General features: G+C 44.1%; 1 protein-coding gene across 3 annotated transcripts in view; it reads left to right on the forward strand.

Moving 5' to 3' along the window:
• foxp1b (forkhead box P1b) overlaps positions 1 to 17,239 on the forward strand; it is a 95,877-nt gene extending 78,638 nt beyond the window's left edge. For all 3 annotated transcript variants that reach the window (XM_070993760.1, XM_070993768.1, XM_070993776.1), the window contains 9 exons: positions 3,877 to 3,964; positions 5,218 to 5,301; positions 9,579 to 9,783; positions 10,008 to 10,084; positions 10,772 to 10,873; positions 12,143 to 12,264; positions 13,111 to 13,180; positions 13,369 to 13,535; positions 16,192 to 17,239. In XM_070993760.1, the coding sequence (XP_070849861.1) occupies positions 3,877 to 3,964; positions 5,218 to 5,301; positions 9,579 to 9,783; positions 10,008 to 10,084; positions 10,772 to 10,873; positions 12,143 to 12,264; positions 13,111 to 13,180; positions 13,369 to 13,535; positions 16,192 to 16,336 (1,060 nt within the window). In that variant the 3' untranslated portion in view covers positions 16,337 to 17,239. The remainder of the gene's footprint in view (positions 1 to 3,876; positions 3,965 to 5,217; positions 5,302 to 9,578; positions 9,784 to 10,007; positions 10,085 to 10,771; positions 10,874 to 12,142; positions 12,265 to 13,110; positions 13,181 to 13,368; positions 13,536 to 16,191) is intronic.
• The last annotated feature ends 665 nt before the right edge of the window (positions 17,240 to 17,904 follow it).

A 17,904-nucleotide genomic window follows, 5' to 3' on the forward strand; every position in this document is an offset into this window, starting at 1 on the left:
TCTGACACAGGGCTTTGTTTTGCGCCGTGTTTCTCCATTTGAGTCAGGCCCCTGGTTTACTAATCAGCCCTGTGTGCAGTGCGCTCTGGGTAATCCAACACATAACAGCGCCATGGTTACGGAAAGGATGAAAACATCTGCATTGTGGCAGCAGATCAATGGCTCACTGTCACCCCGGATTAGACGCACTTTAAACAAGATATGACACAATTCCATTATCCTAAAACAAGCACTCAGCAAGCGAACAGTTCCTCGCAGACGCAGGAGAGAAAGGTGCTGCCGAGGGACGCCTCACAGGCAGCTCAAAGTTTTGACTGTCTTTGTCAACATTTTGAATCCTCTTTTGGTTTTTCCATCATTTACTTAAATCCACTTGGAGCGTGGTTTGCTTTCAAAAAGCTCATTACACCAGATTGTGTGGTAGTGCAGTTTGTGTGCGAGATGAAAAATAGGCAGTTCTGTGTTTTTATTTTCATTTAATAAACATCCTGTGACACATAGTTATTAAACCACGTATTGCACACCCACACTTTCACACATAGACACGCATATTTCAGCTTTGGGAGTGCCCCCTTAAATCCATCACTATTTATTGTATTCTGACATTGCCTCACCCTTTGTTTATAGAAGAGAGGGGAATTAAATTCAGTGTGCCCGGTAGAGCTCTGCCTTCAAAAGTCTCTAAGTGCACTCTGCTATGTTTTTACAAGTGTTTTTATCATGGCAACATCTTGTTTACTTTAGTTGCCTGCTCAAACTGCTTGGAACATGTTAAGAAAACATTTGGGGAGAGTCTCCACAAAGCTGCCTTTGTTTAACAGCAGGCAAGAGTGCGAGCAGCTCACCAAGGTGTTAACTCTCAAACCCTTAAGCACTTCCACATGAATCCCAGCAACTGATACTGTGGGCCTCCAAAAACAATCAAAAATAAAAATAAAGAATACATCAGCCATTACGGTGCTCTTACAAAAGCCTCCAAAGGTTGGAAATGTTGGAAATGGAACTGAAGAGAGGTGTGTGTGTGTCTGTGTGTGTCTCTCTGTGTGTGTGTGTCTCTCTGTGTGTGTAGTCAGCAGAACACAGTGTACTGTGTACCAGAGAGAAAGAAAGGTGAGGAGGACTCTAACGTCAACCAGATTTCAGCTCCACATGCCAACAGTAACAACTAACACGGGGCTGAAATGTTGTTTTAAACTGTGTGTGTATTTATTCTATCTTTTAAAGAAAACATTACATACCTACACGCACTATCTTGATAAATACAAAGCACCAAATCCCTGTTCCTGTTTTCGGGTTCAGCACACAGAAGGGTGGGGTTGGGTTCGTAGCAGAGCCTGGTGTTTTTATGGGGGTCAAGACCCTTCTCTTCAGTGTCCAGTCAGAGGTCAGAGCCAGTGAAACACTGCAGTGCCCTCTAGTGCTGCACTGTCTGTCTGCTGAAACCACTCACACTCCTCTCTCACACCTCAACACGGCGGACTAATTGTTTTGTACGTTATGCAGACCTGAACCTCTGCAGACCTCATGAAAACCACAAATAAGCCAAAGATGAAATAAGGTAAATTCAGTTAATATGAAAAAACTGAAATCCTTACATGAAATGAATGATTTTACTGCTCTGTGCTATATTTTAATGCATAACACCATAGAAATAATTAGAAATATGCACCAGAAATGTTCAACACATTGGAAATCTAAATACTGGTGTAAAGATGTATATTTAATTTAAATTCCACCAAACAGTGAAGATGATAAACCTTCCCTCGGAGACAGCCTTGAGCTCTGGGTCCAGTCTGTATAATTAGAAACTGTAAAATAAATGAATAAATAAAAAATATACTAGGCAGACTAACTGATATGTAAAAAGCCGACTGGTAGAGGAATGTCTATTTAACTTGTTTTATTGTGGCAATTTACATTAGGGACTGTCATCCTGCCAGAGAGCTTTTGAAAGTGGCTTCATTTGAAGTCCAGAAAGTGACACATGCCAACGTTCATAGTCTCTCTCGATGTCAATTCCCCGTATCCCCTGCTCCCGTGTCCAGACACTCCTCTCAAGGCTGCATTAGGGCCATTTGAATATTTCATTTCCTATTAATTATGCACTGTGACTCTCCATGTCATTAGAAGAAATAAAGTGGAATGTAACAAAGGATGAAAAGAAGCAGGGCACATGTCTCCTATGAACAGAGAAATTCCAAAGCTGCTCACGTAGGCCACCCCTCATTGAAAATTCAGTCTGTGCCAGTTAAATTGAAGTTGAAACGTCTTTACCTATTATTTTCTTCTTTGAAATTTAGTAAGATGTCCTGAAATGTTTACCAGTTTCATTTTCCGACCTACTTAATTAAATGGGCATTTATTTGACTCAAACAAATGGAAAGCCCAGAAGAAGTCTGAATTGATTTCAGCAAAGGGAGGTTATTGCCCACGCTTTCTTTAAATATGGCTTTTTTAATTTCTTTTTCGCCACAATAATTAGCTTCAAGTGCTGAATGTATATCACAGTCATTTTGAAAAATGTATTATCAGAACACAATAGGAGGACCTGAAGGGGGGGGGTGGGGGGCGACCATGTTTCCCATAAAGATTTAAATCATTCACCTCAAGGTTGAAAACACCACAGCTGAACAGAAACCTTCACATTTCAAGCAGAGCACTATCAATTTCCCTTCCCTTCACGTGTGTCTGTTTTCCGAGTGTCTGTGCGGTGTTTAATGCACAAATGTGTTGTCTGTACATAAAGCAGCGCCGTCAAATTTATTGGACTATCACAACGCCAGCGCTGCCACTGCGCCTTCACAGGTTGACTCTGGCTATTTTTGATTTGCAGTAAATGACAGAAAAAGTGCATTTGAAAAGGCAGGCGCGTTACACACCTCTCTCCCGACCGCCGGCGCCACAGCGCGCACACAGACATGCCTGGTGACAGTGACCTACATGGTCACCGAAGATGTGATATAATTTATGATATATATAATATATTGGATCCATTAGCGAGCATAATGAAGTAGTGAAATGAAAGGGTATTTGTGAAATCAGTTCAAACATCCTGCTCGGATTATGATTAAATGATTAATGAAATACCCCTGCATAAGCATTTTCAAACAGTAATTCATGCGGTGGCTGATAAAATTCCTCCAATCATATTTCCTTCACTCGTGAACCTTATCTCCACCATTTTATATAAATCACAGAAAAAAACCCTGTCTGCTACCCGGCGAGCTACTTATTTAGATTAGTTCTAAACGTACAGGAAAAGAGAACATCTTCCCTGTATAAAATAATCATGCATAATTATATCCATAATTCAAGTTTGCGACAGATCCCATCTCCTCGTCCTGTTGTCCTCGGCATTTGGTCTGGCTTGAGTTGAATTCTCTTAATTTTACCGACACAGTTAGCAGAAGAAACAGCAAAAAAAAAAAAAAAAGAAAGGGGTAAATTCAACAGGGCAAAAGGAAACTGGAAGGAGAAGAACTGGCATTAGGACACCGGTGCATAATTCAGCAGAGCAGTCTAACCTGAAATTCTTCAATCATTCGTCTTATCTGTGAGCTGTAGCTGGAGCAGACATGACTGCCATGAAATATTGAGCGCCATTCTTGTATGTTAAAAGAAGTATTTCTTGGGGCTCTGCAGACTTGGTGTGTGTAATCTTTACAGGATGTCCGTGGTTTTGCGTTGAAGAGCGTCATAATATTTACCTAAATGTTGCCACGTATTCTCTATGCGCTGTGCTTTACTCAATTGCCTGCTTGCGTCATTAAACCGCACATCACAGGACTTTTGTTTCTTACATCTAAGAGGCTGCTGTAGGCAAGAGTCAAACTGACATCAGCTTTTTTGTGTGCGCTCTGTTTTTTTGTCTTACAGGCATCTTAACAATGAGCACGCCCTGGATGACAGGAGCACGGCCCAGTGTCGGGTGCAAATGCAGGTCGTACAACAGCTGGAGCTGCAGGTATTGTCTCTCGGTTTGTTTTGGCCCAAATATTTATGTGTCTTCTTCTCCTGACACTTCCTCAGCGTCTGCTGAGCCCCTCCCTGTCCGTCTCATATCAGCCACAGGGTCACTCGTGGAGGGGGGGCTGCAGAATGAAATAATTTTGTACATTTGCAAGTAATCAGTCATTAAAAATGTGTTATGTATGCATGACAGCCAAGAAAAGATATATGAAGGGGCCCGGGGCTAAGTAGAGAAGATAATTACATTTTGAATTTTACTGGATTTTAAAGTTATTTATGACTTTTAACTGTTTGGCAGCAACAATAAAACACTTGGTGAAATGACTCGGCAGCGGAGTGCGGATAAGCGCTCAGTGTTGAGTGACTTAAAGGAAAACAGCAGAAAACTTTCCTACGTGTGATCTTTCAATGACAAAAGACAAATCTGCATGTGGACATTAAGAAAGCACTTATGGGAAGAGACACAGCTCACTGTCACACCGTTAGGGTTGCATTATAATGGCCAGCGTGTGTGTGTGTGACGATGGCAGCGTAAATGGTTAACACGGCCACTATGCTAATGTGAGGTTGCACTGTTATTATTCTAAAACCAGCCATTCCATTCAGCTGCATTCTTTTTTTTTATTAATTAGCTGCTGCTACAGTTGCAAAGCAAACACAGCAAGGATCAGATGTAATGTATGCCAGTTCTCTTGTGGTTCACATATTAGCCACATAATACCCCAAAAATGACTGATAATGAGTAGAAAACAGTTGTGGTTTACAGGATGTTGAACTTCAACAATGAGAGTTCAGTTGCTCAACATTACACCACGCCAACGTCCTGTTATTTCCGCTCCGGTGGTGTATTATCCAGAGGGATGGCGTGAAGGTTTATCAGACACAGACTTCCTCTGCATGCAGCCTATCACCATGATTCAAGCTGGCAGCTAAGACAGCGCTGACTTTTAGACAGGTAGAAAGGGCCCGGGCTTGTTATTGGCAATGAGACGCGGGATCTTTTAACCTTGAATTGGAGACAGTAGTTAGATTGTCTGAAGTGCACAGCTGTTGACAGCCTCCAAAAGCGTTTTGAAAACAAATAATTAGAAGGTCTCAAGAGCAAAAATATCGATTTGTTCCAACACGCTGATTGTGAAAGATTCCCCTGCTGCAAAGGAATGTATGGAATTAACAAAAGTAGAAAAATAGATTTTTTTTTTCCTTTTGTTCATAAAAAATGTGATATGCTCCCTTTCCTTATTACAGCTAGCGAAAGACAAAGAGCGTCTGCAAGCTATGATGACGCACCTTCATGTCAAGTCCACGGAGCCCAAAGCCACCCCACAGCCGGTGAGCAGCAACCCTGTCATACGTCTCTGTCTCGTCCCTCCCCCATCCTTTTGTTTGTCTTAATTGGCACACATGTATTCATTAATCCCTTCCTCCATCTTCTTATTTATCTGCTAAATAAAAACAGCTGTTCTCTTGAGCGAGGCAGTAAATATTGTTTGGACCACATCTGCTGACATCCAAGATTCAATTTGGTGTCTGTGATGAACTGGATTCAAACTCTGCAACAGCCTCAGCCCCACAGAACCAGTGTCTGTCTGAGCGGACAGAAGAGACGAGAAAGCACGGGAAAAGAGGAAAACACTCAGAATAACAGACATTGTGTTTTATAAGTAGATCAAATATAATATTTATTTTCAGTGCTTTAAACATTAAAGCTGCAAAGTCCTCTCCTGCCAGATGACATAAAATATAAGAAATATTTGTTTGAGTAGCAACAACAAATTCATGCTAATGCATGTAGAATAAAAAAACTGGTTAAAATGAAACAATATCACACAATGAAACAATTGAAGCAATATATTAAAATGTGATATTTCAGTTAGAGGCTGGAAATAATAATAAGTGACTGACATGTAGATAGAAAATATTTCTTACAGATGTTGACAGAAACAATCTTTGGTTGTTAAATGATGTCATCCCAAAGGATTTTCATTTTCGTATTGATCTTTTATGATAGCAGATGCTTCCCTGAGGACCTTTGAATCCTCATTTTGGGTTGGAGTTTTGTCAGGAATTACCCTCAGCCATCCTCTGGTAATTAGTCAAATTAGGTTTAAACAGAGGCTAATCCTGGGTTTTATTTATTTTAGGCAAACATTCAGACAAAAAAACAAACAAACACAACAAAAAAATCAGTTTTCATATCTAAAGGTCTCAACAGCTCACCAACTTAAATGCAGTTGAGTTTGGTATGAAAGTCAACAGCAGAACAAAAAGTGAACAAATTTAGTAAAAATCTAATAAGATAAGAAACAAGTCTTGCAGGTAATTTGCCAATTACTGCTGCAGGTGAGCAACTGCAAATTTGAATAAATGTAACAGCAGATCCATTTATTATCTTCTTGACACATTCCAGACATCATGCTTATCACTCTTAATATATGCCATGCCATAAAGCCTACTGCTTAATCCCTATCCTATAGGGGCAAGGGCTTAACATATGGCATTTAAGTGTCTGCGCTATTTTGTCATGTTTAAGAAGAGGCCTCACTACCATATTTCAGTCTGTGTGACAGTTCAGAGAGCCAAATGTGCAAAGATCATTTTACTGCAGGGCGTGAATCTGAAATCACGTGCACAGACGCATATTATACATGCGGGGGTGTTGGGTATGAGCGCACTGTGCAGCTTGGATCATTTATTTACAGTCAGAGAGGTGGCTATTGACGGGCAGAGGCTGCATGTGCGCTCCACACAGCGCAGCCCGTCAACATAAAGCGCCTGGAGATGTCGGACGACAATAGGCTGTCTGTAAAAGCTGCGCCTGTGTCACACACACTGATTGTGTAGATTAGAGTGCAAAACGAGGGCTGTGACACAGGGACATTTGTATATGAAAAGTGGTAGGGGCGGCAGATAGCATCTTGAGTTCACTACCTCTCCTCTCTCCCCGGGGCCTGTGAGAATGGCTGTGTCAGAGCTCAGCGTTAACACTCTCAAGGGGGCAAGCTGGGATTTTTATTCAAATAAATAGACTCCCATTCTCCAGCGCCACTTTGCCTGCTGCGAGCCGCTATGAAATGCTATGATAAATATGTCTGGCTTCGGCTGGGTGAGTGGTGGACTTACACAGGTCAGGGCCCTGTGGCCCCGCTGAGGCTTTAGTGAGATTGCAGCATCAGAGGTGGCCACCAAAAAGAAAAAAAAAAGCCTCCTTTGAGTAGCTGCACAGTGAACTCGTTCTCAGAGCTGACTGGAGTTACAGCCGCTGTGAAGAGACAATTGTGTTCTTCAGTAATTGCTAGTTGCGCTTTTCTGCTGTTCTGTGCTGTTGCATATAATAAAGGCATGTATAAGTAGCCAACTGTCATAGCTGAGCAGCTCCACTGCAGCTGCTGGTTTACATTTAGTTATAATTAAAGACAAACAAACTGATACCGTGCATGCACAACGTCAAATGAATAGAACTCCTTTTATTCTGAGGTGGACGGGGGCCGGGGGGGGGCAGGGGGAAGATCAAAACAAAATGTGCCACATTAGCAATGCCTGTTTCTGTGTGTGCATGCCCGTGTATGTGCGTGTTTGTATTTGCCTCTCAGTGTGTGGGTGGGTGTCTGCGCTCGGTGTCACTAAGCATTCTTGTCAGAAATCTGACCTTTTACGCCATACATAATTAAGGAGGGACTTTTTGTTTATTTTCTTTAGCAGCTTGCCGAGTCAAAGCCAGTATAATTAGATCACCAATTACCATTTAATTAATTTCAGTCTGAAGTCTCATTTTGTCTAGGCACTGGAGTGAGCCCAAATGGTGAGGCAAACAAAGGCAAGGCTATTACCAGCCTGTCTGGCCTATTGTTGAAGCCTCTCTGTGTTTATTGCCAGGGAATATGGATGAAACATGAAACAAAGCCCGCTAATCCGCAGGAAGAGAAGTCAACACCGCAGCCCCATTCTATTGATAGCATTGTGTCAGAAACACGCGGACCCTAGTGTGATTTATTTTGCTCGTGATTTAGAATAACACGTCTTCTGCTACTGTTGGTGAGCATGTAGTCTACATTTGTGCATCCCAGCAGTAATCCAAATTATTTGGGCAGACTCTGCCAAAAAGCCATAGTTCAGCCTCCAAAACATAAATAGACATTGTGAGGACTTGGACACATGTCTGTCTCTAAATTTGGTGAGAGCAGTTTGAAACTTTAGGATTTAATGAGGTCTATTTTTTTTTTTTTTTTTTTTTTTTTGAGAAATTTAAAAATGTGTGAATTTCTAATAAATAAAACAAACCAAAAAATACTGTTATGACAGCGCCATGTCAACACTGAGTGCTGGGGCTCTTGGATTTCTCATATCCATATTATGCACGCTGGTAATGAGTGTTAATTAAATATGAAATAATGTGTGGCTGAACAGGATCTGTGTCGCCGCGTGCTGTCAGATGTCTGCTCACTTTCACCTGTCTGTCGTCACCTCTCGCCATCATCGGCGCAAATCAGACATCTGATCCCTCGTAATCAACAAATGACGTCACAGATGAGATGTAACCCTCTCCCTCTGCCGTAGCTCTCCGTTTCTCTCTGTGTATTTTCTCCTCTCTCTTTTTCTCACAGTCTGAAGTCATGTTTAATTTGGAAACTGGCCTCCTTCGGCAAATTAGCAATTAGAACAATTTTGTTGGAATATGTATCTGTGTCATTAGTTTTCCTGCCAATTAATAGCTGGAGCAGGGGGTCAGGCTAGAATTTTCCACTTGACTGCTGCTCCAGTATGGAGGCTTGGCACTTGGCTCGGAGCCGCCACAGCTGCTGGAAGCAGCGCTATACCTTTGGAGCACTTGCCGTAATTAGTTTACCTTGTAGCCATTATTACTTAAATCCCTCCTTCTTCTCAGCCCACTGCGTGTGCCCATCCACACACGCAGGCCTCAGCGGCAAAACCAAATATCCTCCACATAAGGTTGTCCATGAAAATACTGTACCTTACAGCGGCCATCGTGGCCCTGATGATGGAGGTCAGTCAGATATGGCAGTTAATCATCAGATCACCTCCATAAGCAGCTCCTAATTAGAGGCCTCACAATACAATTTCAGCTCGTAATTAGCCCAGATTGGCTTCTTCCTCTGGCTGCCTTATTAGCGGGGCTGCTCAGCGGTAGGTGAGAATCACACTGTCATTTTTCAGAGCTGTTTGGGACGGCCCATCTTCCCCTCTCTCCTCAACCCTCACCAGTTAGCATGCTGTGGACCCACTGTGGGTGGATGAGGTGGGGGTGTGTTGTCCAAACAGGACAAGAGGGACAAAAGATTTAACAAAAGGCAATGAAACAGAAAGCTGGGAACGGGCCTGACTCGGCAACGAGGGGGGGGCAGGGGGGAGGGATGGAGGGAGGAGAGAGCAGAGCGTGGAGAATAGAGGAGGTGGAGGAGCGGGCCTCCAGGGTTGTTTTCCAAACATTTAGCGAACATTCATGGATCATCTCAGGGCCTGCCTGCAATTAGAGAGGAGATATGCATAGCCAATGAGGCGTCTGAAACACAGGGGTAATTAGAGGACTAACTGTGCTCCTGTCTGTCTGTCTGTTTGTCTGTCTGTCTGTTTGGTCTTCCTCTCCTCAGCTCAACCTGGTGTCCAACGTCACATTGTCCAAATCGGCCCCAGAGGCCTCTCCTCCTCTGAGCCTGCCCCAGACCCCCACCACACCCACGGCACCCCTCACACCCCTGTCCCAGACCCACTCCGTCATCACAGCCAACAGCCTCCACAGCGTGGGCCCCATGCGACGGCGCTACTCGGAAAAGTACAACATGCCCATCTCTCCAGGTGCTGCAGGATGAACACACACCCTCACATGTGCAAGAAATACACAGAACTGCACACTGATCACAATGAGTGACACACAAACCATACACACTGCATCTGCATATACACACAACCATGTAATCATGCTATAATTTGTGTTATCAGTCCACTGATAGGACATTGCTGTTGACACCCGATCATTTTATTCCATGTTGACACAGTTTGTGTTTGTTCCCTGTGTGCAGATATCAGTCAGAACAAAGAGTTTTACATGAATGCAGATGTTAGACCGCCGTTCACGTATGCCTCATTAATAAGACAGGTAAGAACTGTGCTTGGCTTTTTTCAAATCTGTCGAAATTTAGGAAAATAGGGCCTTTAACGTCCTCTTCTCCGCCTAGTCATTGCGAAAAATACAGCAGATACAAACTCACCTATTTAGAAGGTCACAAGCTACATTTGTTCCATTTATTTCTCTAGTCCTTCTTTGTTAAAATTCAAATACAATTTAGACAGAGGAGGAGATTAACCATCTTCAAATGAGTGCAAGAATGCGTACAGGATTCAAAAAACAGCCACATATGACAATTGCATTTGATTAAGCATTTCAGTGGCTGTGATTATTACCAAATTCATTTCACACAACAGTAGGGATGAACCTGTTTTAAGATGGCCAGTCAATTATTGCTCGGCTGCAGTAATCTGGGATCTCAGGAATTAATCTGAGCTGGCCATAATTGCTGCCCTGTAATCTGCCTGAGAAATGTTTTCGCTTGCCCTTCATTTGCACCCACAAAAGAAAATATATTCAAATCTGCCGTTTTGAATGGAAAGTACTGAGGACTTCTCTAAACAGAGCAGACTTCATGGAAACACTTTCTTTGCTGTTGTCTGTGTTTTCCTCAAGAGAACTCGCACAGAAAGCTGCATGCCACTCGTGAATTATTGATCAACATTGTGAAGGAAGTAAAATTGTAAATGTTTGTTTCTGTCACTGTTCCTCATCCAGGCAATCCTCGAATCTCCAGAAAAGCAGCTAACACTAAACGAAATCTACAACTGGTTCACACGAATGTTTGCATATTTTAGGCGCAACGCGGCGACGTGGAAGGTAATTTTGCTGTTTCTGCTGACTTCTTTAAACCAGATGGACACATTGTGTTGATGTTAGAGAGAATTAAATGACAGCCAGGCATAATACCTTTATAAATGAACCCTTATCCTGACACATAACAATACTCCACTTATTCTGTCCAAATGAACCACCCTTTGAACAAACATACGAACCGCATAGAAAAACCAAGCAGAGGAATATGTGCATTCGTGTAAGAAAAAAAAAAAAGAGGCAAAGAAGAGAGAGAAGAAAAAGGAGCGAGAAAAAAAAACAAAAAAACAATCTCCCCGTAATATGTGGCGATGTTCTGCTGGTGGGTGGCGTTAGTTTAACATTGCTCTGCCAGTGACTCCTGGCTGAGCCTCTCACACTCACTTCAGAAGGGAACACTCTGTTTTCCACCAGGCCACACACACACACACACACACACACACACACACACACACACACAACAAAAACAAAACAACAATCTAAAAAAACAAATGACTTGAGTCAGAAAGTGAGATTTGGACAAGAGGAGTGTGATGAAGCACTGAAAGTCTCTCCTCAGCCTTAACTGATCTGTCACATGCAGCTGGATGAGACCCAGTGCACACACACACACACACACACACACACACACACACACACACACACTACCACCACCACCACCACCAGCACCATCAGCTCCCACACTTACTGACAGGGGGCACATTGGTGTTATAAACACTGGATTCCACAACTGTCTCTCCACACACACACACGCACGCACGCATGCACGCACGCACACACACACACTCAGCGTATGGACGTGCACTCGGCATGGCTCGTGGAGTAACAGGGATGACATATGCAGGTGTACTTTCATGCCTAAATGACTTGGATTTGACCCTGGATTTTAGTTTGAAAAGCTCCTTCTCATCACAGCGTCTAAGTGACCTTCTCTCGTCAGTGCAGACACTGTGAGGAAAATGTTGGTATCTCGCTCATTGCATTAGTCCTGACTGATCAGAAAAGGCAGTGTTGTGAATGATAAAAAAGAAGAATGTCACTAACCATGTTGCCTCGGAAACCAAGAAATATTTATGTGTTGTTGAAGTCATTTGAAACTTCGGGACCATTTTACTGCCAATAACGTTCTGGTTTATTTATTGTTTTCATTTAGGTTTCATCCAGTGCCTGTCAAAATATTTCTTCTTTGAAATGAATTTTTTTTCTCCCATGCAGACATGTTTACTGTACTGATAGCAACCTTTTTCTTTCTCTCTGTTTTTACACCAACTGCAGAATGCAGTCCGGCATAATCTTAGTCTTCACAAGTGTTTTGTGCGGGTAGAAAACGTAAAAGGGGCTGTGTGGACAGTCGACGAAATAGAGTTCCAAAAGAGACGGCCTCAAAAGATCAGTGGGTAGGTTTGGCCTTTTGAGCCCTGACCAGCGTCTGTCTCACCGCTCACCGATGGGAAGCGGCCGCTGCTGCTGCTGCTGCTGCTGCTTCATTTCATTGTCTTTGTGCCGTATCATCCAAAGTCCCTGCTTGCTTTGGCGTGCCTCCCCTCCATGCTTTCAGAAGCCTTTTGGTGATGCCTCATAACCCACAGTGCCTTATTTTCTTTTTGGTCTTCACCCTCTGCCCTCCTCCCTGTGTCTGTCTGTCATGGGTGTCCTCTGTCTCTGTCCTGTTCATCACTGCATCTGCATTTGGCTGCCCCCCCCCCCCGCTGGTTTGCTTTCCCAGGGTGCCATTCGCACCAACCTTTCCCTGCATAAGTGCTTTGTGAGAGTAGAGGATGAGTTTGGGTCCTTTTGGACCGTTGATGATGAGGAGTTTAAGCGCGGCCGCCACATACAGCGAGGCCGCCCTCGGAAATACGCCGCTGATGAGAACTTTGACGAGCTGCTTGTACAGTAAGCACTTCCACCTGCCCTGCAAACTCCAGAGGCCCCGCCCCACCTGCATGCCCCCCCACCCAGTGTTGTCATCATGCTTTTTGTGTTTAGCTTGCCATCCATCGTGCTCCATCAACTTGCTCTTTCTGTGTGAAGTGTTGAAGATAGTTGTGTGGTATTGTCAAGTGATTGAACATCTTAGAACTGTAGCCTTAATATCCACATTACTACACCAGTAAATGTGTTTAGTTCTTATACAAAGTGCATTGATTTCTTTTTATGAAATGAGATACTGCAGCTGAGGAATGCATGCTAGGTGAGACACGAGTCTGTGGTTCGTAATTCAATTTTTTTTGTTTTTGCAGAAGTCCAGCCTTAGTGAAGAACATTCAGACCAGCTTGGGCTATGGTCCCACCCTCTCTGCTGCCTTCCAGGTAAAAATAAAAAGTGACTTCATGCTCAGCTGCCGCACTCAGAATTTTAAAAGACAGAAGATAATGGAAGTCTCTCCTCTAGTCTTTGTTTTGGGGATGCACCGGCATGAAAAGAGTGATGGGCAACTGAGAAAGTGCTGACAACTCTCTTCCGTTTCACATTTAATGCTTCGGGCTTTCCTTTTCAGGCTTCAATGGCAGAAAACAACATACCTCTATACACTACTGCTTCCATTGGAAGTCCCACCCTCAACTCCCTGGCCAACGCCATCCGTGAGGAGATGAATGGAGCGATGGACCATGGAAACAGCAACGGCAGTGACAGCAGCCCAGGACGCTCGCCCCTGCCAGCTATGTGAGTGGCACACACACGCTTTCTATCTCCACCACAGTCTGTGTAAGAAAAGAGAAGGGAGCAGCAGAGTTTCAGTCGCCTAATCCTCCGAGACAGCAACACTCTAAAAAGACTCAGACAGAAAACAATTTCAGCGCCCACCCAAAATGCTCTAAAATTACCTAATGCATGGCATCAGATGAAACAGAAACAATGCCGGAGAGGACAATAAATAAAGTGCAGTGGGATGATATTGGAGTGGTGTGTGGGGTCATGGCCAGTGCTGCGGCAGGCCTCCCTGCAGAAAAGGAAACTCCACCTTTTTGAAGAAAGAAAAGACCGGAGCCCCTCTGTTATTCTAACAGCAAGTTTATGAACTCTCCCTTACGTGTCCTGCTGTCTGTCTGATTCCCGCCATAATCAGCATTCCAATTTGTTCAAATATTTACAAAATGCCAGAACGCAGAGTGACAGAGCTGCTGGCTCCGACGCGGTGAAACACGAGCTGCAACACCTTCAGAAAGGCCTGTGAGCCGCTGAAAGAAAAACAACACAAAAGCATAATTAGTCTGGAGGACATCATCCAAGATTCTCATGTAGGAAAGTTGCGGCTGGCCTGGAAACCGCAGCTCCCCGTTCACTTGTTGTATAGGAGTGTCTGCTAAGTTGTTTGAAGCCTAAAATAATACAGCACACGCTGCATCGTTTCCAGATGTGGGGGCAGGCCACCGACGTGCAGCGCGGGTAGACTCGGGGATGGCCTCCTGAAATGTCTGAGCTTGGGGGAAATTCTGCCTGAAAACAAAAAAGGTGCAGTAATGAGCTCCTGGCCAAATGGAGGAAAGTGCCATCCCTAATCACTGTGAACATAGCTCTGAGCATGGCTGTGGAACAGGAAAGGCAGAGACAGGATGGGTGTGCTGGCCTAAAGGCAGCCTGCTTCTCCCTCTGCCCCTCTGCTTCTATCTTTAGGCTGACGGAGCTCACAAACTCTTTCTCCATAATTATGTCTATAAGCTTTATTCAAGCACAAAATGAGTTAAATCTGTTTTCTTTTGCTTTTAAAGAACTTTATGCCCTTATTAACAAAACATACCGGGTGTTTCATGCCTACGGATTGAGCGTTGAATGTTACATACGGTAGCACCATCGCTGGAAGTCAACTCTTGCTCAGGGAGTAAGCAATAAACTAACACGTGCAAAAGAATAGCCCTGCTCACGCTGTTTCAAATACAGCTTCATCACCGCTGTTAACTGTGTAACAACATGTGTTTTCCACATGTGCCAGTGTTGCTGCTGGTTGACAGGACGAAGCTTTTTAACACTGCGAGGAAACCAGAGCACTTCTCCTATACAGCCAGACGAGAGTCGGGTATCCAGAGACGGCTAATTATAAGCAAAGTGTAGAATCAGCATGCAGTTCAATAGCATAATAATAACAATTTCATGTCTGCCCTGCAGCCACAGAGTCAGACCTGAGGCAACAGCACTTGTGGAGTTACTTTGATGTGAAAATGATAGAAAAGCTGACTTTACTTTTTCCCCCTTTTATAATTCACACAAAAATATGTCTGCTCATTAGCATATGAGTGTCTCCATCACAATACTTGCAAACTGCACGAGACGTCCCGGCGTGAATAAATCAAATGTGGGCTTTGGTGATGAAGAATGTGCCAGTTGTCCCTTGTTGTTGTAGTAAATGAGTCTGGTGGCTCATCCTGACACCGCTCTACCTCCGCTACAGCAGCCTGGCACCGCGGGTTAGAGCGGCAAGTCCCCTGCAGCTGCTCATAATGTTTTTAGCTTCTTTTTTTTTTCCTCCTTTCTGCCACAGCCAGGCCTCCTCTCCCCCATGTGCTTTATTCCTGCTCTGCTTCTGTAATGAGAAATTTGGCAGATCTCATCTCTTTAGTGGCTCTTTTGCCCAGGCTGTGAGCCGGGGAGGGGGAGGTGGGGGGCTCATGTTTTTGTCTTGTTTACAAGTGACAGCGTTATTATTCTCATAAGGGCTCTGTTTCTTATCACAGTGTTGTGCCGAGTGAGCTGCTGCTGCTCTCCTCATGCGCCTTTCCTGCCAGCGCTTTTCTTCCCTTATTGACACTTGGTTGAAAATATGCATTAATTCTGGAGTTTAAAGCATGTACGCCGGTGTCTGGTCGCTGTGTTTGCTTGAAGTTGATTAATGATAGAAGCCGGCTCGGGGTCGTCCTCTGGAGACCCGCCTCGCAGGTTGTGCATGTTAACGAGCAGGAAGGGGAACACACAGAGCGCCGCTGATCCTCCGCCACCAGGAGGCTGACAACGGCAGCCCACTCGCTCCGCACAGTCCATTCTCTCCTCTCCTCAGCTCACGTTGTTAATCTTCCTCATTTATCAATTCTAAGTGAATACCCTGTTGTCGGTTGCCATGAAAATAAAAAGCCTGCAGCTTTGCCGGGATTGGAATACCTCAAAAGAAAGCTGAAATTATCATCAGCACCAGTGAGGCCCCCACTCACAGCCTCATTGAAGCCAGACATTTGTTTTTGTTCCCCTGCTTCCTTCTTTATAAACAGAATCAGCACAGGTCTGTATCCTTCTGTTCCTGCGTGTGTGTGGAAGGTTAGAGAAAAAAAAAAAAAAGGTAAGAAAGTTAAAGATAGCGGAGCTGCTTTTTCACTCTCCTCTCCTCCTGCAGGCATCACATCAGCGTTAAGGAGGAACCACTGGACCCCGAAGACCACGAAGGGCCCCTTTCCCTGGTAACGACTGCCAATCACAGTCCGGATTTAGATCACCACAGAGATTATGACGAGGACCAGGGCCACGACGACATGCTGTAAGGCTAGTGCCGCCCCTCCCCGGCCTCAGAGGCAGAGGCAGTCCGGGTCATCTGGGAGACAGTAACGCTCCGCAGATAACGAACACTGAACTGCAGTCTCAGCCACTGATGACAGCGCTCAAATGTCTCCAAGTTAACTTTTTAGTGCCATTACAATACATAGCAAGAACACACACACAAAACGAAAACACAGAATACGCCCCACACGAGGGATTTTTTTTTTTTTTCAATTACTTTCTACTTTTGATTCAAGTCAAGCTTAAAAAAGTGAAAACAAACTTCATTTCTACTCGTGCGTGAAGATCGGACTTGTTTGGTACGGGGGCGATGTGTTGGAGACCTTCGCCGTGCAGCCAGGATGGACTTGCACTCAGCGGACTGCAAAAGGGGTTGTGTCTCTCCCCCACCCACCCCACTCTCTCTCTCTCTCTCTCTCTCTCTCTCTCTCTCTCTCTCTCTCTCTCTCAGACACACACATCTGACCACAAACTCAAGAGAGAGAGAATGACTGACGTTTAATTTACACCGTGTGTGAGTGGGAGCGAGTGCGGACTTCTGTTCATTGTCACTGCCTTCAACACTTCTCATTGGTTTGATTCCATCTCGGGTGGGAGGGATGTTGTTTTTATTTGGGTGTATTTTTTGTCGGGGGGTGAGAGGTTATAGAATATCAACATAATGTGTCTTTTTCCATTCAATGCTGTTGTTGTTGTTGCATCTTTTTGTTTTTTTGTTGTTTCTTTGAACTGATCAGACCTCATGCCCATGCTGTGGAGATTCTGTGTGGTCAGCACTTGATGATGAATGTTTATGATTTCCTTTCATGTTGTTCTTTTAAACACACACATGAAGCAGAATGTCACATACCAAGTAGTGTTTTTCTGTCATTTATTCCACAATCTCCAAAAAAAAAAGAAAAAAGTCACCACTCTGACGTGTAGCCCGCCCCTCACGCCCTCCTCCCTCTTCCTCCCCCCTCCTCGTCCTCCTCCTGCTCATGAAGTCCATTGGCAATGCACTACTCATAATGAAGGCTCTCTCCACGCATCAATGAAGTTTAATTTAAGATGCGAATGAATGACAGAGAAATCATGCAGGTTATGATTTATCCTTATGAAATTATACTTTAAAACAGCCCCTCACAGCAGAGCATGTTGAGCTGCAACAGAATTTCTGATCACTTACAAGCTCCGGGTTTTTTAAAGGAAAATGAAAATGTCAGGTGTGCACCGGCAAAGATAATGATTTAGACCAACTAATTGTGATTCCTGAACACAACTGTCATTGTTAATCAAATGCGTCTGCCTTTCCACACTGTAATTTCACTCAGTGCTTGAAGATGAACGTGCATTCCCTGCAGTTTTATTTGTATCACGCGCATGGCTAGTTTGAAGTTTTTAGTTCGTGCTCATAATTGCGCACCCGATGAAATGCTCGTTTCCTTTCATGAAGGGGAGAAAAGTCCCAAGACTCGCAATAAGACCTAAACATTGCACATTCCAGCATTTGACAGCCATCACAAAGGGCCCAAACAGACAGTACATGCCACTGAGGGAGTGTGGATACTGC

The sequence above is a fragment of the Chaetodon trifascialis genome, chromosome 3 (genome assembly GCF_039877785.1).
Source record: "Chaetodon trifascialis isolate fChaTrf1 chromosome 3, fChaTrf1.hap1, whole genome shotgun sequence".
NCBI lineage: Eukaryota > Metazoa > Chordata > Actinopteri > Chaetodontiformes > Chaetodontidae > Chaetodon > Chaetodon trifascialis.